This window comes from Wyeomyia smithii, chromosome 2, assembly GCF_029784165.1.
Source record: "Wyeomyia smithii strain HCP4-BCI-WySm-NY-G18 chromosome 2, ASM2978416v1, whole genome shotgun sequence".
NCBI classification, from domain to species: domain Eukaryota; kingdom Metazoa; phylum Arthropoda; class Insecta; order Diptera; family Culicidae; genus Wyeomyia; species Wyeomyia smithii.
The window spans coordinates 240851752-240877861 of NC_073695.1; the positions used below are offsets into that span (position 1 = coordinate 240851752).

The following is a 26110-nucleotide window of genomic DNA, read 5'->3' on the forward strand; positions in this document are numbered from 1 at the left end:
AAAAGAACTACTGGCCATTTTGTTTGCTTGCATCGATCAATTGGTTGTGGGAAATCCTAAAGTCACTATTAAGACGGATCATCGGCCACTCATAAACATTTTTCAGAAGCCACTGTTATCAGCCCCGCGTCGACTTCAGCACATGCTGTTGAATCTCCAGCGGTATACATTAACGTTGGAATATGTGACTGGCAAAAAAAATGTGGTTGCCGATGCTCTATCGAGGGCCCCGCTTCACGACGATATTACTGTAGACGCATATAAGAAGAGCAACATATACAAGGTCATCGAGGATTTGGGAAATGTCAAGATTAGCAATTGCCTAAGTATTTCGAATACTCGCTTAAGCGAAATAATGCAAGCAACAGCAAAAGACTCGACGATGCAGCTCATCATCGAATACATCCTGAATGGTTGGCCAACAACGGCTGACCAAGTGCCCGATAGTGTGAAGATTTATTTTCGTTACTCGCAAGAGCTGTCCACCCAAGACGGACTTATTTTCCGGAACGATAGAATCCTGGTACCGCAACCTTTGCGCAGGAAGCTCATTGATATTTGTCACGCAAGTCATAACGGAATTGAAGCTACGTTGAAGCTGGCTCGAGCGAATGTCTTTTGGCCAGGAATGAGTGCACAGATAAAAGAAGCTATCCAGTCGTGTGCAACATGTGCTAAATTTGCTGCATCTCAGTCCAATCCGCCTATGATGACTCACGGCATTCCAGTGTACCCTTTTCAATTTGTTTCCATGGATGTGTTTTTCTCTGATTACCAAGGAACTTAGAGAGCATTTCTTGTGACAGTTGACCATTACTCGGATTACTTCGAAGTTAATATCTTGAAAGATTTGAAACCTGAATCAGTTATAGCCGCCTGCAAGGAGAACTTCGCCCGTCACGGAAAGCCACAAATTATACTAACAGATAACGGTACGAACTTCGTTTGCCGAAAGATGGAAGAATTCGCCATCGAATGGGATTTCCAGCACACTACATCATCTCCTCATCACCAGCAATCTAACGGGAAAGCGGAGGCAGCCGTGAAGATCGCTAAACGTTTACTGAAAAAGTCAGAAGAGTCGGGAATAGATTTTTGGTATGCTCTTTTGCATTGGCGGAATATACCCAATAAAATAGGTTCCAGTCCAGCGGCCCGTTTATTTTCGAGATCCACGAAGTGCGGTATACCGACATCGGCGAAAAATCTATTCCCAAAGGTTGTCGAAGGTGTTCCGAATTCTATCGAGGCAAACCGGAAGAAAAATAAAGTTCGCTATTACAACTCAAGTAAACATCTACCTGATCTTCAAGTTGGATCGCCAGTATATGTGCAGTTATATCCAGAAATTTCAAAAGAATGGTCTCGTGGCACTGTGTCGAATCGCTTAAGTAAACGTTCTTTCCAGGTGGAGGTAAATGGTGCAGGTTATCGCCGTAGCTTGGTCCACATTAAACCCTGCAAAGATCCTACCACAATTCCAAATTATAGTATTTCAACGAAGTCGTCTCAGCAAGAAACTATTTCTGATACGCCTGTTCCGAATGATACATTTTTCGCGAATGACTGTCATGCGTCGAATCAGTCAGCATCTGCTGCGATTGATGCAGTATCGACTGCGCTCCCCGATATGCCTTCTGCGACACAACGTGGTTTTTATTCAAAAGAGAAACGTGCTTCATTAGCTAAAAGTTCCATCGTACGACCAAGAAGAGAAAGTCGTCTACCAACTAAGCTTAAAGATTATCATGTAGATTCAAGATAACTTTTTTATTAGTGAGGAGGATGTTGCGTTAGTTGCACACCCCTTGTCATTAGATGACCCTGTATTGATACCGACACTTTGTTCTAATTTTCATTCGCTATTAGTACGTGCTTCTAGACGGTTGAATAAATGAATTTGGTTTAATTATATCGCGTGTATTACTCAAATAGAACAGAAATGATTGTTTTTAATGATTGAAATAGATGATAATTTGTTCAACCAATTAGTTCTCATATGAAATAAATTAGTCATAGTTGAAAAACATACAAAATATAGCCTTAATTATAACGTTTTTATTTCATGTTGAAGAACATCATGTTTATGTTGATGCCCATACTAAACTTTACTCACGACCTTTAGGATTAGCAACCATATGGCAAGAAAGGGATTCCTTTCTGGTCGTCCAGCAATCGGAGTAATTACGTTATGTTGGCAAAAATTACCCTTTTGATGCTCCTCGTAGCAGCTGCTCTTTACCTAATGTGGTCAATGCTTTTGTCCGGCCGGCAGCGGTGATGGATCTCCAGAAGCGGACGGATAAACACGAAAAAAAAACAACCAATTCACTTTTGATCTTCCGAAACGGTAGCCGCCCGATAGATGGCGACTCTATCGGCGAACAGGCAGCTAAAATTGAATGAAATCATATTCCATTAATGGATCCTGTTTATATCCTCCCCGTTGCAAAAAAAGAGGCATTCGTTGAACATTGCAGAAAACTGTGCATCAAACTAACTGAAACTTTTCATCCCCTCACTCGCAGTCAGCCCCCTGTCACCGCGCTCACCTTTCGGAAGCTGAAGTAAAAAAAAAATTATTTGTACTTTTATTAGAATGCCCTTTCAACACATCAAAAAATCATCATTTACAACCAGCCATTAGCGTTTGTTCCAGTGCCGACGGATTGGACTTTTGGCTTTCACACGAGCCGGTAAACCCGGTGGCACCCTTTGCCTCTAATGGCGAGGAGGAAGCGATGGTCCGGAGCGGGCGCGAGCGAAGGGGTTAATGGTCGAAGGATTCTCGCTGCCGGCTGATGGGTTTTCCGCCAGACTGACCTTTTTTCCGCATCCGACTTTTCATCAATCGCGCTCCAGTCAGCCGGATTTCCATCGGCCAGCAAGCGTACAAAAATTGTATCATTATACGTTGTAGCGCGGTCCTCGCTGGCATGATTCTCACCATCGATGGTAGCCGGAACGCGCATCAAAGTGGCCTTTGATTCTGCCTGCCCGAATGTTCGTGAAGGTGAGCGAAAGGGAATAATAATCCGGGCAACGGCAATTGCACCTGTAATTGGACTGGGTGCGATTGCTCGGGCTCCGAGTGGGAGATTTCACTGGAAAAAATATGGATGTTTGAATTTTGTTTTCTGTCAAAATGAAACAAATATAAATTTTAGAATCGTCAATACAGTATTCCCTCATATAAACACCCGGCCCGAATTTACGCCTAATTTATATTCATTAAATCGCTGCTGAATAAAGCAAACTTTGGCCGAACTGTAGAAAAAACACTCATCAGGAAAATAAAATTCATCACATAGGAAATCAATTCCATTCCCATTTTCTAGCGTCATTTTCCGTCCCATTGTGGCCCAGGAGGTAATCAATTCAAAGTTCCTCACTCAACTTCCCTCAAATTAAGATTCCCACCCCCAGCGAGAAATCGACCTCATTTCGGCGAGTCCATCTACCGTTTTGCCGGAAACCCACCGGAACAGGATCTTCGCAAGGTTGGCGATGGGGGCAGAAGCGGAACTGGGCCGATGTGACAGAGCAAAGCCGGGTCCAAAAGTTTCATTTTCGATTGATATTCAGTAACGCCTCGGTTCGTGTCGGAATGAGTGAATAATTCCCACTCTCAGCAGCCGGTGCGAGGTATCCCGCCACTTACTCGCAGCAACCCATGAAACAGTTGTCTCAATATGTTTCTTTTTGTTCTTCTTCTTCTTCTCTATCATCCCTCGATGTGTAATAAGCGTCTCCGGGCGGTCCTCAACCATCCGTATAATTTATTTCATTAGACAGAATGACTTCTAAACTGAGCCGACAGCCCCGCTGAGCAGAACCGAACGATTGGCGAGTAATTTGCCGAACTTTTCGGGGGGGGGGGGGGGGGGGCTGTCAAGTGTCTTTCGCGACTGAGAGTGAGCTAAGCAAGCTCGAGTAGACAGTTTGGTTTTAGAAAATTGAAAAACAAATTCACTGGCATAGAGTGATGAAGCATGGGGGTGAACCAATTTTGCTAGATTATTCCATTATTTCTTGAAACATTTCATAACAATAAAAAAGCAACAATAATGATTATGAATATTTATTGTAGCATTTATAGAGAAGTTACACAGCATTTTTTCCTATCTTACATTGATCTACAAATAATCGAAAATCTCGCAAAGCTTTTTCCATGGGACACTTTAAGCAGTAATTTTCTTCTTACCGTAGAGGGGAACTTGATGTAACTCGTAGTTATAATTAGATGAGAGCTAACTCTTTTTTATGAATAAATCACACTACTTTTTCCTTAGTATATACAATCCTGTTTGGACTAGGTCTTGCTCACAGAGCATTACATTTTTATTACCCGCGTCTGCAGAGTTATTGAGAATTGATATTTGCTTCGTCTGGTTCTACTACTGAACTATTTTCGCAATACGACAGTGAACTCACCCTAAAAACTAACGCGTGTCTTTTCCGCGATCCACGGCAGGAAATGATAAACGTTCATAATCCAACGATTGCCCTTCGTAACACAATTTACATGTAAATCTACTGCGACTGGTACGATGCCTCCTAAAAACCATCTGTCACCACTTCTAAAGAACACCCCTCCTCCACCGAAACCGGAGCAGATAATAGAACCGTAAATAAATCCACCGCAGAATTTTTCCGCGTCCAGAGCATCATTGTATTTTGTTCGACGTCTTATTCGACGACTTCGCGAGCAGTCATTCACATTGATCACTGAGATGGTTGTCTTTCTCAATTCCGAAGATAAATCAATACCCTGTGTCGATCCCCATCCAACAACAGTACCCAGATCTCCCGTAATGACCTTTTTAGTATACAAGCATGCTGGCTGAACGTAGTTGGTATAACTAATATTAGTTTGAAGTGCAAGCAACGCTATTTTAAGTGTTCGAACATAATACTTGTCGACATCATACTGTTGCATGGTATCCGAATTTAGCGTGTCCAGATTGTGAATCCCTACACGAACAAACAATTTATTCGGTGCATAGTTCATGCTATTGGTCCGATCTTGGATGCAATTTTCTGTGGTCAGAATATACCGTCGGTGAATAATGGTTCCGCCGCATAAGTAAATGTGCGAGCTCCCCTTCCGAAGATAGATGGCTGCGTTCCACGGCCATTCTCCATGAAACGTTTCCCGTTCATCCGTGATCACGTTGTCAGTCTCGATTTTCCGTTTGCCGCACTGTAGTGAGTTCCCTGGGTCTTTACATACAAAAGCTAGAAGAACCAAAAATATGATATCAGTCAATGTGCAATTTATTTTAGTAGGTTTATGCGAATTTTTAACATTGAGTCGATTCGTGACTTTTCGTGATTCTTAGGCATCGTACATGGAATTACAAATATGTTCGATCAATACTCTGCAATTGGGCTCTTGGGTAGCTTTTGAAATGTGTTCGAATAGTGGATTCCAAAGTAATGATGTAATTTGGCCGAACAATGAACATTTATACATTGTGGCATTACTTCAGAAACTCGTCGAGAGGCTGCCTTCTACTGTAAAGCTGGATTGGGCCAAATACCGTCAAACATTGATAGCGGTGAATTTGGAGAACTTCAGCAAATGGCTTAAGGCGCTCGTGGAAGCAGCTTGATTCCGTCAACGGACAGCGCGTATGCTGACAAATCTGAGACACGCGTACGGAAGGAGGAAGTTCACGTTCACCTGCAATCCGGCTCCAATTAGGTAGCGACAGAGTCGTCGACGTCTAAAGGGTTTCCCAAAAATGCGTCGAAGCAATGTGTGATTTGCCAAGGAGGGTGTGGCAGTATGGAATCCCGTAGGAAATTCCAAGGATTAGATATCGGTGCAAGATGAAGCAGCTGCATCACGAACTACTGCTACATTATGATTCCAGATACCAGCGACCGGGAAGCTCCCCAAACTTGGATCGCAGGAACGCTGCAGAAACACCTGCCGAACAGTGCAACACTCACGTCAGCTACGCCAACTAGGTTCTTTTCCGATACGTTCCAGTTATCCTCCATGGACGAGGCAAGTTCGTTCGCATTCTTGCATTCTTGGCCGACGGCTCGTCGGCGACGTTGATGGAACACAGTTTGCTGGACGAATTAAATCTTGATGAAGAGTCGTTTCCCTTGTGTCTCAGCTGGATGGGAGATCATCAACGTCAGGAGATGGAATCCATGATGCTAGCGCTGGAGATTTCCGTAACGCGCGATGCGCAGATGTACCGGATGTCGATAGTTAACACAGTGGAGAGTCTTTCTCTACCACAGCAGACATTGAGAATGGAGGAGCTAGCATCAGACTATCGGTACTGGGAAAATGTGCCAGTGGATTCCTATCGAAATGTTCAGCCACGAATACTTATCGGGATGGACAACTTGGGTCACGCGTTGGACAGCAGAGAAGAAGGAAAAGAGGATCGCCACAAGAACTCGTCTAAGGTGGATAGTGTTCGGACCATGCTCGAAGACATCTCATCCAGCGACGAATTTCACAGCGCTGCACAGCCTTCACGTGTGCCCATGCTATAAGCGAAGCGACGTAGATCTCCATAACATAATGATGGCGTACATGTCTCTGGACAGTACCGGAGTAACGAGTCAAACCATTGTTATCTAAGTACGATGAGCAAGCGGAACAGCTACTAGAATCATTTTTGCAGGTGAGAGGAAAACGGATGGAAACCGGTCTGCTCTAGCGATTTGACGATGTAAGACGCGACTAATCTGTTTGGAGAAGCGTATGCTGCGGGATCCGGTGATGACTGAGGCGGTGAAGGAGAAGATTCGGGACTACGAACGAGCAGGTTACATCGAAAAGCTGACGGCAAGCCATTTAGCCGAGAAATTCGATTCGGTATCTCCCAATCTTTCCGGTGGTCAACTCTAACAAACCAAAGTCTTGGAAGTCTGCCTGAATTCGTTTCTGCTAACGGGGCCGGGTCAAGTCACTTCCTTGCTATCTGTACTACAGCGATTCCGAGGGTTTTGCATTGCCATCACGGACGACATTCGAGAAATGTTTCTCCAGATTTTGATGAACCGGCGCGATCAACAGTGTTCAAGTGTTCCTATGGCGAAGCGGTGAGCAAGACCGCAGCCCAAACGTTTACGCTACAAAAGTAATGACCTTCGGAGCGAGGTGTTCACCCAGTAGTATGTGAAGAACTACAATGCGCAATGTTTCCGTGGGCAATAATCTACAGGAGTTGGAAGCGAGTCCTGGTGAGAAGAGTTTGAACCTGTCGAGTGAGATGGTGACGGAGAAAGTTCTGGGCTTATGGTGATGTACAGCGACCGATACGTTCACCTTTCAAGTTATCTCCGAGAATCAACGGTGAACTGCTACGAAGTGAAATCGTCTTGACGAAAAGGCAGATTCTTAGCACGCTGGGATTACTGGCCCACTTCCTCATGTTTCTGAAGATACTTCTGCAGAAAATTTGGCACAGTGGTGTAGGCTGGGACGAGTGTATCCGGAGTGAGCAGCTAGAGAAATGGCAGACATGGTTACGTGTCCTACCACAAGTGGAGACGGTCAGCGTACCAGGATGTTACCGGATGAAAACTAGCACAGGAGAGCGGAATGTCATTTAGCTGCATGTATTCGTAGATGCGTCGAAGAAAGGTTTTGCTGCAACCCCGTTACGGTTCGTGTCGAACCCCAGACTACAACTACAGGCCGCAGATATCAGAGCTCGCTTAGCGAACGACGTCTTAAAGACTGACAAGCTGAGGCCTACGCGAAGAGTTTTCTGGATAGACTCTCGCAACGTTCTCTGTTGGTTGAATTCTGACCACCGGAAATACAACCAGTCTGTAGCACTGCGGATCAGCGAGATGCTTGAGTTGGCGGAGACAACGGAGTGGAACTGGGTCCCGACGACACTGAACGTCGCTGACGATGTGACGAAATGGCAGAAGTTGCCGGATCTTTCTCATACCAACTGCTGGTTCCGTGGCCCCGAATTCCTGTGGGGACCGAAGGAAGGATGGGATTTCCGTTAAATTTTCGCCGGAAGCGGTCGAAGAAGCCCATGGTTACTGGACCCCTAACGCAAGAAGAATTGAAGAACGCGGAGTCATTCATCTTAAAATCGGTGTAAGATACTGAGTTCCCGAAGCAGAAGCTCTGCTGCTGCAACCGAAGCCGATACAGTGGAGGAACGCTTTACCAAAGCGTAGTGCGCTGTACAAGCTTAGTCCGTTCCTAGCACAAGATGGACTGCTACGAATGAAGGGTCACATAGATGAATGCGCTCATGTCGAGGAATGTACGAAACATCCGATACCAAAATGTGGATGACTTTGAAATGCCAACTATTTTACTACTGAAAAATGTAAAACCTTGTTGAGTTAAGCGCTTGTTCTGACCAATCACCATAGCAGACACTAAACAATACAAAAGATATGAGTTTTACACCAATTTGTTGTTGTTGTTGTTGTTGTTGTTTTACTCGGTCTAGTCCACAAAGACACACCAACCGAAATTTTAACTCTCAGTAGTCTGATGCATATAAAAGCTGACATGCAAAAATTTAGTCTGCATTGTATAAGTGATTATGGCAGCGAGAGGACGGTTAACCACTACTGGAACCTCGCTCAACCCGTAGCCGACAGAGCAGGAATTAATTTTTTTTTTTTGAGTAGCAGCATAGCAGCGTTCCACAGTAGACAGAATAACCAGCAGACGGCAGCACTGCGCAGCATTGCTGAACCTGTCCGAACACGTTAGTATTTTTTCCGGATGTTGTAATGTATGCAATGAAGTATATAATTCAGTTCTTGTTTTTCTTTGTATTCATTTCTAGATCGAGGGAGAGGTTTGGGTTTTTTTTCCTGTATGGGCTTCCTCACTGCGACCAGAGTCGTAGATCTATTGTGAGATATGCCCGGGTGTCTGCTGTATCCCGCACTTCTGTTAATAGCAATACCTCTATTGAGATGTGGCACGCTTATTATTATTGTTCTTCAGTGCTTGTGTGTAATGTGCTACTCTTCTTTACACACTCACTGTTCTATTATACCGATACTCGTTCCTCTTGCCAAATATCACCAATTATAATTCCCTGAAGAAGTTTCGTCGTGCGTTCTTCTGGCTAGTTTCATTGATAAGAGGCACTTATATTTTGTTAAGAGGAAGTCACGCAAAGGTAGTTGTAGATTTCGGCGTAAAGGAAGGGTAACTGGTGGGGATCCTGAGAATAAACCCATGCTTAAGTCCTTTTTGACATCGGATGGCCTGGTTCTACTAAGATTCGAACCCACGACCATCCGCTTGACAAAGCGGACTCTGTAACCTTGCGGGTACGCAGCTCCCAAGGAGGTTTGGGTTACGAATGAGGAACTCATCGTGATCGACAACTCCTTAAAGGTGAGCAAGGCATAGGGACTGGATGGAATCTTTAACCTGGCAATCAAGTTGGCGATAAAAATGGCCCCGGGTTGTTTCGGACAGTCATGCAGAGGTCCTGGATGAGTGTCTCTTCCCGGAGAGGTAGAAGTTACTGAGTTTGGTCTTACTGACAAAAGCTGGGAAACCGCCAGGAGACCAATCGGCATACAGGCCTATCTGCCTGTTGGACACTGCGGGCAAGGTGCTTGAGAGGATTATCCTTAACAGACTGATGAGATACACGGAGGATGTAAACGGTCTGGCAAGTAACCAGTTCAGTTTCCGGAAGGGCAGGTCCACGCTGGATGCTATCCTCTCCGTCACCAAGATGGCGGAGGTAGCACTCCAGCGCAAGAGAAGGGTCATTTCTTGGCCCCGAAAGCCCCTATATACAAAATTTTACGCCGATCGGCGCGTAAGTTTTAGAGCCTATATGTATCAGACAGACAGACAGACTGGACTGCATTTTATATGTTTAGAAGAAGATTTGAGCAGTTCCACAAAAAATGTCCCTTTTCGTCATTTTTGATTTGAATTGGATTTTTTGATTTGCATGGACGTTTCTATAGGCAAACGATGCCATTTTGTGCTTTTGGTTGAATTTTTTGGAACACGACTCATTTTTGAGAAGCTATTGAAAAATGCAATTTTTAGGGCCAAAACGGTTTGTTTGATCGGTGTGACGTCTTCGGCAAAGTTGTAAATAATAATTTTATCTTTCCGAAAAAATGTACACTCTGTAAAAAAAATTATTTAATTTTTGAAAGAAGTTAAAAGAAAGATTAAAGATAATTATCTAAAGAAGTTCATTTATCAAAAATTTAATTTTTTTAGGAAATACTGCAAAAAATTACCTAACAATGCAATCGGTTCGATCATGGAGAAATCAGGAGAAAAGTCAAACAAGCCGTTTTGACAGTAAACATATTTTTATTTCCCCATAGAGTGCTCTATTGGAAATAAAAAATATTTCTACAGCCAAAACGGTTTGAATGATTGGCATCGTGTCTTTGGCAAAGTTGTAGATATCGATTTTGTCCTTTCAAAAAAAACCTAAATTGATCCACTTAGCGGTCAGACCCAGCCTTTCTCATTCAAACTTTTATTTGTTTAAATAGATTTACATGAACGCTTCAATCCAATAAATGTTTATTCACTCTGCAGGTTTTAACATATTGATGTTGTAATCTATACATATAAAAATGAAGTCCGGACTGTCTGTCTGTTTGATCCATATAGGCTCGAAAACTTTTTGGTCCCGATAAAGGTTCCTATGATAGTTTGAGACCCCTCCCTCTTCTGGAAAGGAGGGTCCAATACAAATGAAACATACATTTCTGCACAACTCAAACCAAGCAAATGAAACCGAATTTGGCATGTGGATATTTTAAAGGGTAATAAATATGTCCATAATGGTTCGACGCCCCTCCCTCTTATGAAAGCACATGTTTCTGCACAAATTTTTGCACATCTCGCGAACTAATCAATTAAATGGAACCATATTTGGCAGGTGAATGTTTCCAGTGGTAACAAATTTGTTCCATAATCGGCCTCAGGTAACATTTTGGATTATAAGATGGCAACTTCCGGTTTCTGGAAAACAGCTAAAAATGGACGATTTCCATCCAATATAATGATATCCGGATAAAGAAAGATACACAGGAGCTAAATTCGACCATTTACTATATTGAAATCTAAGATGCCGACTTCCGGTTTCGGAAAAACAGCGGCAAACGACCAAATACCACCCAATATAGGTATTTTCGGAATCGTAATGATGCACTGGAGCCACAAATCGACTTCAGACACCATTATGAATTGTAGGATGGAAACTTGTGGTTTCTGGAAAACAGCGACAAATGGCCGATTTTCGTCTAACATACACAGCAGCTGAAATCGACCACAGACCCCATTTTGGATTCTAGGTTGGCGACATCCGGTTCCTGGGAAACAGCGGAAAATGATCGAATTACACCCAATATGGGTGTTTCTTCAACCAGAATGACGCTCAGAGGCCAGAAATTATCTTAAATACCATTTTGAAATCCAGGATGGCGACTTCCGGTGTGAGAAAAACAGCCCAAAATAACCAAATACCATCCAATATGAGTATCTCTGGAACCAGAATGAGCTAACAATTGACCATATTTTGAATCGCTATATGGCAACTTATAGGAAAGAGTCGAAAATGTCCAAATAATACTCAACATGGATGTTACCGCAATCGAGATGATGCATAGAAACCAAACATTGACCTTTGACACCATTTTGAATTTCAAGACGACCACTTTAATTTTTGGAAAATTCCGGTGTCAGATTGATGCCAGAAAATTTGCTGAAAATTACCGAATACCACCCAATATGAATATATTCAGCACTAATGCGATGTACAGAAGCCAAAAGTCGAGAATGTTGTCATTTCGATAAAACCAATCATTTCAAACGATTTGTCTTTTGATTTTGATCATATCCTATGGCTGATTCGTCGTTCATTTGCAGACTTTAAACACATCGCAATGAATCAAAGAATTTGGAACGTTCATATAGTACAAAACCCCATTTAAATTATGTTAAGACCACATATATCAATCGAAGCAGGTATAGTTTTAAATAGCCTTTGAATTTCTTTTCTTTCCAAAACTTTTGAGCCACATATCAAATTGTTATGAAGTTTGTTATTTGTAAGTTTGAGAGATGACTCGTTCGTATGACACTAGTTATGTTCAAATAAGTCATGTGATCTTTGAGATAATAGACTTTCGTTGTTTTATTAACAATTAAATACATAACAGTTGCTTAAGTTCGATTATAATCAAATGAAATGGGAACATATAGGGCAGCCAAACTTTGAAACCACGTGTTCAATCATAATTCAACAGTTAACCCTTAACAAGCCCGCTCATCTGATAATAATATTGATCAAATCTGTTGTGTAGTTTCTGAGATAATGAAGTTTCGTGATTTTCACATTTTGGTACTTTACATACGAAGTTACAGTCCGATTACAGTAAAATTCAACAGGGTGTTACGAGGCAGCTAGACTTATTAGTTGACACTAATTTTGTGGAAATCGGGTCAGCCATCTCTGAGAAAAGTGAGTGAGTTCAAGTAGTCTTCGGAATATGTTCCTTTTCATAGCTGGATTTCACATTTTTAAACATAACATGCAAAGTAATAGTCTGATTGCAAAAAAATCAATAGGGTCTTATGTGGTAACTAGACCTTTCATATGACACTGATTTTGTGGAAATCGGTTCAGCCATCTCTGAGAAACATGAGTGAGATTAAGTAGTCTTCAAAACATGTTTCTTGTCATTACTTTTGAACCACAAGTTCAATCTTTATGAAATTCAAAAGTTAAGGGTATTTCAGGTAGCCCGTTCATTTGTAATCAATTTTGTTTAAATCGGTTATGTCGTTTTCGAGATTATGATGTTTCATGATTTTTACATTATAATACATAACCTCTAAACTAAAAATCCGATTACAATGAAATATAATAGGGTCTTATGGGACAACGAGACCTTCCATTTGCAATTAATTTCATGAAAATCGGTCCATCCATCTCTGAGAAAAGTGAGTGAGAATAAAAATCTGCACATACACACACATACACACACACATACACACACACACACACACACACACACACACACACACACACACATACAGAAAATTATCAGCTCGTCGAGCTGAGTCGAGTGATATATGCCATTCGGCCCTTTGGAGCACTTTTATACTTTCGGTTTTGCAAGTGATTGCTATACCTTTCTAGGAGAAGGGCAAAAACGTCCTTCGAAAAAAAATTTAAGAAACAAATTTTTTTTCAAAAAATCGTAACTTTTTTCCCTGAGTTCTATATTATCGGACCGATTGCATTGTTTAGGTAATCTTTTGTATATTTTATTTAAAAAAACCCTTAATTAATCCACCTAGCGGTCAGACTCAGCCTTTCTCATTCAAACTTATTGTTTGTAAAAATAGATTTACATGAATGCTTAAATCCAACATAGGTATGTATTTATATTCACTCTTTGTATTCTAATATATTGATGTTGTAATTGAAGTATCAAATATGAAATTTGACGTAATGTTAGTGCTTAAGAAATAGTGAAATAAAAGAAATTACCCTTAATTTCGAACAATTTAATCACGAGCGATACCGGGAACGCTCAAATAGTACGATACCACATTTAAATCACGTTGAGGCCATATATATTGATCAAAGCACGTATTGTGTTGAAAAGTCTTTGAATTTCTTTTCTTACCAAAACTTTTGAACAGCATATCAAATTGTTATGAAGTTTGTTATTTGTAAGTTTAAGAGATGACTCGTTTGTATGACACTAGTAATGTTCAAATAAGTCGTGTAATACTTGAGATAATAGTATTTCGTTGTTTTAACAATTAATACATAACGGTTGCTTAAGTTTGATTACAATCAAATGGAATGGGAACCTATAGGGCAGCCAAACTTTGAAACCACGTGTTCAATCATGATTCATCAGTTAACCCTTAACTAGCCCGTTCATCTGATATCAATATTGTTGAAATCGGTTGTGTAGTTTCTAAGATAATGAAGTTTCGTGATTTTCACATTACGATATATTACAGACGAAGTTACAGTCCGATTACAGCAAAATTAAATAGGGTGTTATGAGGCAGCTACGCCTTTCATTTGATACTAATTCTGTGGAAATCGGTTCAACCATCTCTGAGAAAAGTGAGTGAGTCCAAGTAGTCTTCGGAATATGTTTCTTTTCATATCTGAATTTCACATTTTTAAACATAACAGGCAAAGTAATAATCCGTTCGCAAAAAAAATCATTAGGGTCTTATGGAGCAACAAGACTTTCCATATGACACTGATTTTATTAAAATCGGTCCAGCCATCTCTGAGAAACATGAGTGAGATTGAACAGTCTCCAGAACACGTTTCTCTTTGTATTTTCTGAACAATATGTTCAATTCTCATACAATTCAAAATTTGATGGTTTTTAAATAGCCCGTTCATTTGAAACCAATTTTGTTCAAATCGGTTTGGTAGTTTCTGAGATATTGATGTTTCGTGATTTTTACATTTTGATACGTAACCTCAAAACTAGAAATCAGATTAGAACTCAATTAGAATGCTCAACTCGTCGAACTGAGTCGAGTGATATACAACAATCTGCCCTTTTGAGCACTTTTATACCTTTAGTTTTTGCAGTGATTGCTATACCTTTCTTGGAGAGAGGCAAAAAGTGAAAGGATAGAAATGATTTTTTATTTCAACTTCAATCCTGAGCAAGGCCGCAAACATTAAAATAGTTCAATATCAAAATTAAATTATGTTGAGGCCACATATTTTGATCGTTGCTATAGTTATAAACCGTCTGCGGGTTGCGTTTCTTTCTATAACTTTCAAACCACATGTTTAAACATTATGAAATTCATTGTTTAAGGGTTTAAAAGCCCATTAATTAGAATTCAACTATGTTAATGGCTTCTGAGATATAAGAGCGATTTTTACATTCTGACGCAGCGCCAAAACTCAAAGTTTGATTACAATGAAATTCAATTGCAACCCAAGCGGAAAATAGACCCTTGACACCAATATAGAAAGAATCGGTCAGACCATCTCTGAGAAAAGTGAGTGCGAAAAGAGGTGCACATACACACTTACACACCCACAAACAAACATATACACCTATACATGCATATATGCAGAAAATGCTCGATTTGTTAAACTAAGTCGAGTAGTGTATGACATTCGGCCATTTGGATCACTTTTTTACCTTTTAATTAGCCAGTGATCGTTGGGAGAAAGCCAATATGTTTACATCCATGATGTGATTACACATTTTTATAAACAACGGACAAAGTTACAATCCGATTACAATGAAATTCAATAGCATCCTATAGGGCAACTAGATCTCTCATTTGACACTAGTTTTGTGAAAATTGGTTCAGCCATCTCTGAGAAAAATGAGTGAGTTTAAACAACCTTAGGATAACTTTTCTTTACATAACTTTTGAACCATACGTTCAATCATAACGAAGTATTAGAGTTAGGGGTTTTGAAGACAGCCCGAACATTTGAAACCAGTTTTATTGAAATCGGTTTTGTGGTTTCTGAGATATTGATGTTTCGTGATTTTTACATTTTGATACATAACCTCTAAACTAAAAATCCGATTTCAATGAAATTCAATAGCAACCTATGGCGCAACTAGACCTTTAATTTGCAATTAATTTTATGAAAATCGGTCCAACCATCTCTGATAAAAGTTAGAGAGAAAAAAAAGTTGCACATACACACACACACACATACACACATACATACAGAAAATACTCAGTTCGTCGGAAGGGGTAGAGTGGTATATGACATTCGACCATTGGGACCACTTTTATGCATTTGGTTTTTCCAGTGATTGCTATACATTTCTAGGAGAAAGGCAAAAACATAGTTAAAAAACCTTTTTTGAATAATTAATTTTTAATTTTTCTTTTAACATTTTTCCAAAACTAAAATCATTTTCAGAGTGTACATTTTTTTCGGAAAGATAAAATTATTATCTACAACTTTGCCGAAGACGTTACACAGAACAAATAAACCGTTTTGGCCCTAAAAATATTTGTAATTATCAATACCTTTCCAAAATAACGTTTTTCAATAGCTTCTCAAAAATGAGTCGTGCTCCAAAAAGTTCAACCAATATCATAAAATGGCATCTTTTGCCTATAGAAACGTCTATGCAAAGTTTCGGCCAAATCAAAAATGGTCGATCAAATTGGTTGCCCGTTTTTTTGTGGAATTGCTCATTTTTCTGGAGCACTTTCCAAGTCCTTCTAGGGTCTCATTCATCCAAGGCGTGTCTTTTTTTGACACTGATGTCTTGATTGGACAACTTTCGTGAAGTCACAGAACAGATATGCAATTCGAACAAAACTCTACAGCAAATCGGTGCCCAAGCTTTCGCATTCATTTTTTGCTGTTCCATCCTACATTGATTTTACAGTGCATCGTTCGAACAGTTCGCTTCAATAGTTTGAACATGCACCAAAAAACTTTTTTTTTTCTTTAATGACCAGGCAAAAAGGTGATCTTGAATAGTTGAATCTATCAAAATCAAGTTGAGACAGGACCGCATTCAAGAGATCTTTAAAGTGAAATTCAGTAACAATTCACAATCAACGTCAATAGAACAAATCAAACTAAAAATCTTTCAACCATTCAAACATTGTCTAACAAATATCCTTGGATCGTACACCTCACGACTGTTGAAACTATTTTAACCTGTTAGTTGATTTACTTGCATATTTTCGTTGGACTTGGAAACCGAATTTCTCGATCAACGACAATATTTTTTTTCGTACCGTTTTTTATACCTAACATTGCTAGAAATGCATATCAGACGCGCTGTACCAGCACTGCTTACGACATTAGGTACAATGTAAAAAAATGATTGTCGTTAGTCAAGATAGTCAGTTTTCAACTTGGGCAACAATGAAATTTATTAAAAATATATCTACATAAAAACCGTTGCACGTATGCGGGTGGTACTGTACGATTATCATGAAAAGGCACCCTCGCTATACCAGTACCGGGGAGAACGAAAAAGCGGCAAAAGCTCATACAGTCCTTTTGTTGAATGAACGGAATATAGGGGAGGATTGTACAAAACGCACCAGTTAAGCATTTACGCGATTTACAGCGCTTCAAATCATTTCAAAGCGACATTTAACGTGTAGTATGGTTGTAGGATCTATTTATTGTATGGTATATGACGAAGTTTATAATGAAATACTCGATTTCAATGTCTTTTTTGGTAAAAATTACCATTGCCGCCAAACAAGCCCGTGACCAAAACGCACCACAACAAAGGTCAGTATGCTCCAAAGCAGTATGCTAATATGCCACTAGCAGAAATCAGCACGCGAAGTGAGAAGCGCTTGATGTCTCGAAAGTAAAATCAAAAATAATGGAACACGCTCTAAGTTGTCAAGCAATCTCCTGCAAGCTCTTCGTAGTGCGTCCTGCCCCAATTTTAATGTTGATTGTTTTTAGTTAAAGTTGACGAACGTTGGTGAAATAATTTGAACTACTCATAGCATTATAAACTCCAAAAGTGTAAAGGTTAGGGGAACCATAGTTTTTTGTATAATTTACAAGTCAGTTAATCATAAAAGCTTAAATAAAATTCATAAATAATTACATGTTGGACAGAGCCACAGCAAATAGCACAGTTTTTTGAGTATTTTAGCCATTATGGCACACTTTTTTATATGAGAACTGTAGAGAAGCTGGGTTTTTATGAGAAAAGCGCAGAATTTCGTCATATAAAGCCATATGTATAAGTATTTTGGGGAATTAATAGGATGGGCCATCTTACCCAACTGGTGCGTCTTGTACGGTTCTCCCCTAAGCGTAATGAAATTTCGAGTGTAAAATGCGTTCTCTCCACCGCTAGTTGTCGATGCTTGAAATAAAGAGATTTTGTCTCGTTTTTGGTTCTTCAGTTGAACAGATGTGGTTAAGTTAAATGTGAAATCTGGTATGTAAATATGAAGTTTCAAGTTTCTAAATTATTTCAGTACGAAATCATAAAACTACGTAATTTTTTAAAATTTCAAATAACAAAACCGTTCTTCAAATTTTTAGCTCTACATTTTTGAAGTAAGGTCTCTTGAATCCATACGCGATGAAATATTCATTTTAGCATGCAAACATTTTGAGAAAAACGAGTTTAAATTCACTAAAGTAGGGTAATCGCTCCATTATTCATCTCAACAGCTAGGTGCACCTATATTCATCTTATTTCTCTCATTTGTCCAATTAACCGTCAAATTTCTATAAATTTTTGAAAGTTAATCTATTTGCTTCTCGATTTTGAAAATATGGTAAAATTTGATGATAAATTGATCAAATTGGCGTACTGGTATTGGTACTGGTACCCATTTGCTTTGTTATAGGAAACAACATTATAGAACATTAAAATATTGTAGAAAATCACTACTAAAAGTTATGTTGAAACAACTGATTTTTAGTGGCAATCTGTAGCAAACTCCACATAAGTCCATTAAAATAGGCAGGTAGAAGTATGGTGTCTTTGACAAAGTTGTTTCCTATTAAATGTGCTACAATGCCGAACACGATGAATTTATATATGCAAAAATGAAAAAAGTAAAATTCGCTTTTTACTGTTAAGTGGATTGATCACAGAACTGTAACTTCTATAACATGGAAAATAATTAATGGAACAACTTTACTGAAGACACTATGGCTCTAAAATCAAGTTTTTTGGGTCAAAATAATTTCGATCACGTTTTTGCAGCTTTGGAAACAGTGTGCGCCGGTCCGCTAATCAACGGGTCGTGAGTTAGGGTCTTGGGTGGAGTCGCCTACCCGGGCGTCGGTAAAAAAAAAAAAAACAAACAGATATTGAAATCCTTAAACATATGAACCAAGATTGAAAACAAAACATTGCAAATCTCTTGGAAGTAAAGCATTTTAACAAAACCAAAAAGAAATGAATGAAGATTCATTTTCATGTAAAATGTATTCAAACCAATCATTCCACAAATGAACGGCATCTATGTAACAGTGGATACCAGCAGCATCAGCGGTAAGTGCAGCGGCACTATTTTCTCCAGTCCTATGATCGGAACTTTTCCATTGTAACAACAGAAGGGTTTTACGCAAAGCCACGACTGCAGAGTTGACGTACACCCAACGCAAACGGGGAATATTTTATTACTTTTGGGCAATTTTTTATTACTTTTTGTGTCTTATGACTGCGCATTATACACAAAAAATAACAAACAGAAAGTAATAAAAATTATGACGGCCACACGCTTGTATGTGTTTCTGCAGGAGAACATACAGCCAAGCACCGCAATGCATGTGTTGGCAAGACTTCAATCGCTGCATTTGTATTGATGCAACGATCTGGTTCATTTTTGTCTCCCTCCATCCACACATAATCAGAATCTCAACCGTCAACCTCAAATGTCCAATTAGAAACACTTTCGTTTCGTCCCCCAGTGTTTACTTGAAATGGAAATATGTAATACTGTCTGAGAGTTGCCGAAGTTGCGAATATTGTTCTGGATGGGCACGAGTTTTGTATATTCAAACAGGTCCAAATGAGTTTCCATGAACCAATGATTATGTGCTGTGAATAGCTTGCAAGAAAGCGAATGTTTTTTTTTTCTCTGACGCAGTTTACAGATCGTGATGTCATTTTAAGGCGCATTTCAAGTCTTTGAAATCATCAACGTTTGCATACTCTATGACGGGGAAAATGTTGCTTGGCAGCTCTTGTCATATTTTTTCGCTACTCCGTATGCATACAACGAGCGAACTAATACACGCCCACCGGATGAATTGGAGATTAAAAAAAACTTGTAACATGTGCAACTTATGCGACGGTGTGTGATTTTTTTTGACTTGAGGTGGAAAGGGAGCATTTTTCGGCAGAAAAAACGTTGCATGTGGTTGAAACGACCATTATTAGATAGTCGTACTCTCATAACACGTGCTAAATATATGACAGTATGTGTTGTTACTTGACTGGGGAAGAATTTTATTGCTATTTTAGTAATGGATTTGTTACCTAAAAGGTAATTTTGCGCTATTACTTCCAAAGTAATAAGGAAAAGTTTTGCGTGTAGAATTACATGGGTTGCTTGCTACATTACTTACATTGTTGCGTTCGGGAGTTCCTAATAACAATAATGTTTACCCAACACTAATAAAAGGAATCAGTAAGAGTTCAAACTACCCCTCTGAGATTTTTTGCTGCATTAAAAAAGCACTTGCTTTATAATTCAGCTCAAGTGATTCTTCCAATTAACTCTATAAAAATAATCTAAAATGACTTATCTCACATGAGACCGATTTCTGGAATTGAACGCAAATAACATATAAAAAATCAATTGAAAAATACTACAATGTCTTATACTTTTTTCTGATATATTAATTAACAAAAATTCCATTGAATAGATCAACAAGTTTGGAAAAAAATATGATCCAATGAATTCATAATTCAGCATGAATAAACAAGATGGGCTAGGTAGGAAATTATCGAAATAAAGTAGGAAATGAATAGCCATGAGGGGTGATTACCTGCGTCTTTATTGAGAAGCGTGCATGAGTGTTGTTTATAAATTTCTTAACTTTCAGCTACGTCTAATTTCCATAAATTAATCACGGGGCGGAGGAGGTGAATGTTATCCGAATTAATTATTTCAATATTTATTTCCAAAGTTATTATTTCAATATTTATTTCCAAAAAATTTAGTAGAGTATAACGGAAACCGATAACTATTTCTTTGATTGATCTCAATCACTCCGCTAAGACGCTCGTTATAGATTTTCTAGATTTGACAATGGCATCCAAGCCAAATGAGCCAAATAGGTTTTTGAAGTTAAAAAAGAGCATTGCGGGTATCCACAAATCTATTTCCTTTCTTAAAAATTGTTTGAAATATCATGTCACTCCCACGAGTCATAGAGTAAAAGTTAAAAGTCCTATAGCCCCTCCATTATGAAACATATGGAACGGGAGTGTTTGAAAAGTAGCATCAAGTTTCTTTATAGTAAACTTAGCTCCACAACTCTGGAATGTTATTCACTTCATTTAAAACTTGCCAAAGAATTTCCTTTTGAATTTCAAAATTTTCTAACTAAAGTTAAAGTAGCCGAAAAGTGTGAAGGGGAAAGAAAACGAAAATTGGGATTGAAAAAGTTAAATCAACTGCTTCTATGAAATAACAGTAGTAGAAAGACAGCCAAAGTACACCTCATTGACGACTTTGTGGTCAATAGGTTTTCGTACGAGTTTTCACAACCCCAGCAAAATCTTCCAAATATGGGCCTAAATTTCGCAATTCCTTCACGACCCAATATTGAACAATCGATCATCGATATAGAAGCTGGGATGGACAGTTGTAAACTTTCCACAGAACAAACTGGTGAAGTACGCCAATTTTTTTCAAAAATTACTAAGACACTGCCACGTCATGAGAATTCGTCTGATTTAAAGACAGTTGAGGAATTACGTAAAAAACCTGTTTTCTATTTAAAAGCAGACAAGGGGAACAAAACCGTCATCATGGACAAGTCTGACTATGATGAACAAATAACCCAAAAAATTGATAAAGGTCCATATTGGCAACTGCGACTTAATCCTCTTGCTGATATGCTAAAACGTGTAGAAAATACAATAAAAGAATGCAAACCCGTTTTGGGTAATGCGTTACAAAATCTTCGTGTTTCAAATCCAGTTCTTCCAAGAATAAAGGGTCTCCCCAAAATTCACAAACCTGGAAATGAAATGAGAAATTATCTCAGCGGTAGGGGCTCCCACAGAAAAATTGGCTAAATGGCTGGTAAAAGAATTTCAAGCCATGCCCCATAAATTTCCAAGTCGATCAGTAAAGAGCACCGGAGATTTCGTTGGAAATTTAAGATCCTCGGGTAACATCCAATCTGAGGAGATAATGGTTTCATTTGACGTTACGGCCTTATTTCCTAGCGTTCCGGTGAATGAAACCTTAAACCTTTTAGAGGACTGGCTTCTTTCCCAATATTTTGATAATACTTGGAAAAAGAAAGTTGACAGTTTGTTGAAACTTTCACGCCTTTGCATTACAGAAAACTACTTCACATTTCTGGGTAAATTTTACAAACAGACTAAAGGGGCACCAATGGGGAATCCTCTTTCTCCCTTTCTATGTGAGCTCTTCATGGCAAATATAGAAAGTACATTAGAGAAGAGGAACATCTTACCGATTCGATGGTGGAGGTATGTGGATGATATTTTTTGTATTTTGAAAAGGGCGGATCTTGAAACTTTTTTCATATCCCTTAATAATACCCATAAAAATATAAACTTCACAATTGAAAAAGAACTTAACAACAGACTCCCTTTCTTGGACGTCGTTGTAGTCAGAAAGTCTACGGACTTGGAATTTGAAATTTATTGGAAAACCACGAATACAAAACGGGTAATACCTAACACTTCAAACCATCCCTTCCAGCATAAAATGGCATCCTTCCATCATATGATCCACCGCATGGAAACTTTACCTCCAAGTGAAGTAGCCAAGCGAAAGGAACTGGAATATATTTTCGAAATTGCTAAACTTAATGGCTACAATGAAAGTATCATTCAAGCCATTGTTGATAAAAAGAAGCGTGCTCAAATTCGGAAATCTTTTACAACACTCACCCCAATAACATAAGATCTGAAAAGAGTAGCCGTTGAATATGACTTTAATTTGACACGCCCACTTCGTTCAAAATTTAGAAAATTTGGGATGGCTATTGTCTACACCAGTAGAAATACCCAACTCAAAACAAAATTAGGGTCTACAAAAGACCCTATTGATACCCTGAACAAAGCTGGAATTTATAAAATTGCATGCAGTCACTGTGACATGGTTTACATTGGACAAACTAAACGTAACCTAAGGATACGTTTCAAAGAACATTTCGCAGAAGTGACCAAGCAAGTAAAGTTTCAACAAATGCCCCACCACACCATTTCAAATCAAAAGTGGCTGAACATATTTTTAACGAGGAACATCCACTAACTTCGGATAACATTCACCTCCTCCCCGATAATAATTTATTGAAATTAGACGTAGCTGAAAGTTTAGAAATTTATAAACAACACTCATGCACGCTTCTCAATGAAGACGCAGGTAATCACCCCTCATGGCTATTCAATCTGCTTCCCAAAAACCCCAGACATGGTACGGTAAACAATCGACCGCATAATTCCCTACCTAACTCCAATTAAGGGTGCTAAATTTTCATTTTTACCTACTACAAATATAAAAAAAAAAACAGGATTTACGCTTTGCTCTTTACCAGTCCACATAAGCACTGAGGAAGACTGTACGTCACAGTCGAAATATATATTTGCGGACTGAATTTCAATATTTATTTCCAAAAAATTAAGTAGAGTATAACGGAAACCGATAACTATTTCTTTGATTGATCTCAATCACTCTGCTAAGACGTTCGTTATAGATTTTCTAGAATAAACAAAATCAGTTAATAACAACTTCTTACGCTTAATACTCATTCCTGTGTTGTCGCTTATCCACGATATATAGTGCTGAACCCTCACGAACGCTGCATAACTTGCCGTATGACATTTGTTAGATCCGTCAGGCCGTTTTCGTGTGAAGGACACAATTGCACCCAAAAACCATTTATTGCACCTTTTGAAAACCATACCTCCTCCGCTGTCTCCATTACAGACAGTTGCTTTATCATTATATCCAGCGCAGATTACACCGTTGGACAGGCTTTGGCCGAAAAGATCTCGGTCACTTTCTAAACAGGTGGATGTGTTAACCACAGGAATTTCTACCTTTCTCAATACAGGAGATATTCTATCATTTTCCGTTATGCCCCACCCCACGACAGTACCGAGTTCTCCAGTAATGTCCGACTCTAAATTCATGCATACCGGCAGAACATAGTTATTGAAGACGATAGGAAAACTAGGTTCAATTAATGCTATGTCGTTTTCTATTCCAGAGAAACCCTCATGCATAAGAATTCGCTTGACATCGCGCTTCTGGGAAAATGCTGGATTTAACACGTCCAGATCGTACAAACCAACTTGCACCAGTACACGTTTCAATGGGAGCGAAAGCTTATTATTCCCAGCAACACAATGTGCTGCCGTAACAATAAATTTTTGACTGATTATGGTTCCACCGCAGACGTTTTCGATCCAAGTCGAATTGCGGTGGAAAATGGCCGCGTGCCAAGGCCAATCCCCACGAGTGGTGTTCTGTCCATATCGGATCAAGGAGACGGCAACGTTTCGCGGAATACCGCACTCAGGTGAACTTGTGTGATCACAGCTAATGGAAGCCAGCAGCACTGAAATTACGATCACTTTAAGTTGCATGATTTATTTTATTAGTTATAGTAAACGAAACACTACGTCAGTGAGATGTTACTACTGTGTACCGATCGCGATGAAACTTGAACGTTTACTGTGAAACTAAGAGGCATTCTAATCTTTCACCCTCTTTTATAAGAACAAACACGCGTACATGTGTTATCAAGAATATCCCGCCTCCAGATTAGGTAAAAATTAAAACTCGTTTTGGGGTAGGGGACGTGTTCCTATATTGGGACATGAATTATTCCAAATAATTAGCTAATGAGTCAACAATATAGCTTTGCTGCCACAGTTAAATGGTGCAGCAAATCTTTATCTGATTCACTTTGTAAATCAGCATCAATAAGTTTTGAGTTATGTTCTACCAGAAACTATCCGCCGCAAATTGTTTTCGTTTTTCAATAATAAATTGTCTCAATGAATAAATTTACTATGTAATGTTCGATATATCGAATTTTCCTGTTTCTACGTTATAAATTATTTCTACAGGTAAATGTAACTGGAAACACTGAAGATGGACCGATACTACCAGTAGGTCATAATTACACTCATTTACCCTTAGTTTTGTTCTTATCACACCCCTACAGCATGATAAAATACGATAAAAATTCTAGATGTTTCATCGTGTTTTATAATTCCTCAACCAGAATACAGTGCCAGAATAGCCGGTTAAACTAGTTTTTTTCCTGCCTCCCTGGCGCATAAGAGAATTTATATCATATATGTGGCACGAGAATTTCGGCAACAAATTCAGCCAACGATTGAAAAGACCTAAATTAATTGCCAATAATTATTTCCAAAATATGCGCAGTGGATGATATTCTTTGATACCGAAAACTGCCCAGCTGTTCAGTGCTGTATTACGTTTCTACCGATATTAGTCCCTTGTTAATAGAAAACTCCATAGAAACTAGGACAATACACGCACAAAACGCCAGAGCATAACCACTTTTAGAACAATTCAAAGAACTCGATCTTTCTTCAAACTGGTTATTGAACCAGTCTTTAGAGTTTCTGCCTGTCAGAATATTGGAAATGTTTCATCTTCCGTTTATGCTTACTACTGCGCCAAACTTGCCAGTTTAAGGTTGAAGCCACAAATAGCCAACTTCGAGCCACTACGTGATTGACTTCAAATTTTCAACGGCGTACCACTCGGTTATAGTTAGGTAATGAGTCATCTGTGAAAACATATTCTCATGTTTATTATGGTGATTAGGACCAGATGATTCAACTAAGGTCAATGCATCAACTATTTTCGAGTCTTGTGTTATTGAAAATACCTAATCGACCACGTGGTGGTTTCTACATACTACAACCTTAACAAGTTCTTTCTACCTCTCAGGCATCGTAAACCAGGGTGACATCATTTCAATTTTTAGAATATTTCAAGAACATTTCAAGAATATACTAAAAAACCACATTCTAAATGAAAAGTTTATGATGGCGAATGTCTACGGCATTTGTTCACAACAATTTAAATTCTAGTACTTTGTTATTTATCAATGCGGTAACACTGAAATTACCGCTCAATATAAAATTTATAAACAAGATTTCAGGGTTGAACGGGACTTATGCCGTTACAGTGTGCGCCGTGTAGCGTAAAACCTTCTTATTCAATTACAACGTCTTCCACGATTGTGTGCAGTAAATACACGAGACGCTTGTAAATATCCTCTCATTAGCAGGAATTTTAAACTTTGTTTAAAGAAGACATTTTTGATATTCCAACAAATTTTTAGACTAGCAATGCTTTGGGGCCATCTACATACCACGTGGACAGGTTTTTAACGATTTTAAGTATCCAACA

The 26110-nt window shown here is 39.0% G+C and overlaps 1 protein-coding gene and 1 long non-coding RNA gene across 2 annotated transcripts; both read right to left on the reverse strand.

Moving 5' to 3' along the window:
• Positions 1 to 940: 940 nt before the first annotated feature.
• On the reverse strand, positions 941 to 1498 carry LOC129721713 (uncharacterized). Its single transcript, XR_008727446.1, has 3 exons — positions 1302 to 1498; positions 1128 to 1241; positions 941 to 1063 (listed from the first exon to the last, which is right to left on the reverse strand). It is a non-coding gene; the product is annotated as an uncharacterized LOC129721713 (long non-coding RNA).
• A 2679-nt stretch (positions 1499 to 4177) lies between these two features.
• On the reverse strand, positions 4178 to 24377 carry LOC129721708 (transmembrane protease serine 9-like). The gene is made up of 2 exons (XM_055674606.1): positions 23451 to 24377; positions 4178 to 5238 (listed from the first exon to the last, which is right to left on the reverse strand). The coding sequence occupies exons 1-2, from the start codon at positions 24301 to 24303 to the stop codon at positions 4436 to 4438; spliced, it is 1656 nt and encodes a 551-aa protein (XP_055530581.1). The 5' UTR covers positions 24304 to 24377; the 3' UTR covers positions 4178 to 4435.
• Positions 24378 to 26110: the final 1733 nt, after the last annotated feature.

What these genes read in the sequence shown, in the direction of transcription:
- LOC129721708 (XM_055674606.1), bottom strand. Translation starts at nt 24,303, where the DNA reads ATGCAACTTAAAGTGATCGTAATTTCAGTGCTGCTGGCTTCCATTAGC. An exon ending in CACAGGAATGAGTATTAAGC is followed by an intron (nt 5,239 to 23,450) that starts GTAAGAAGTTGT and finishes TGGTTCTTCTAG; the next exon opens with CTTTTGTATGTAAAGACCCA.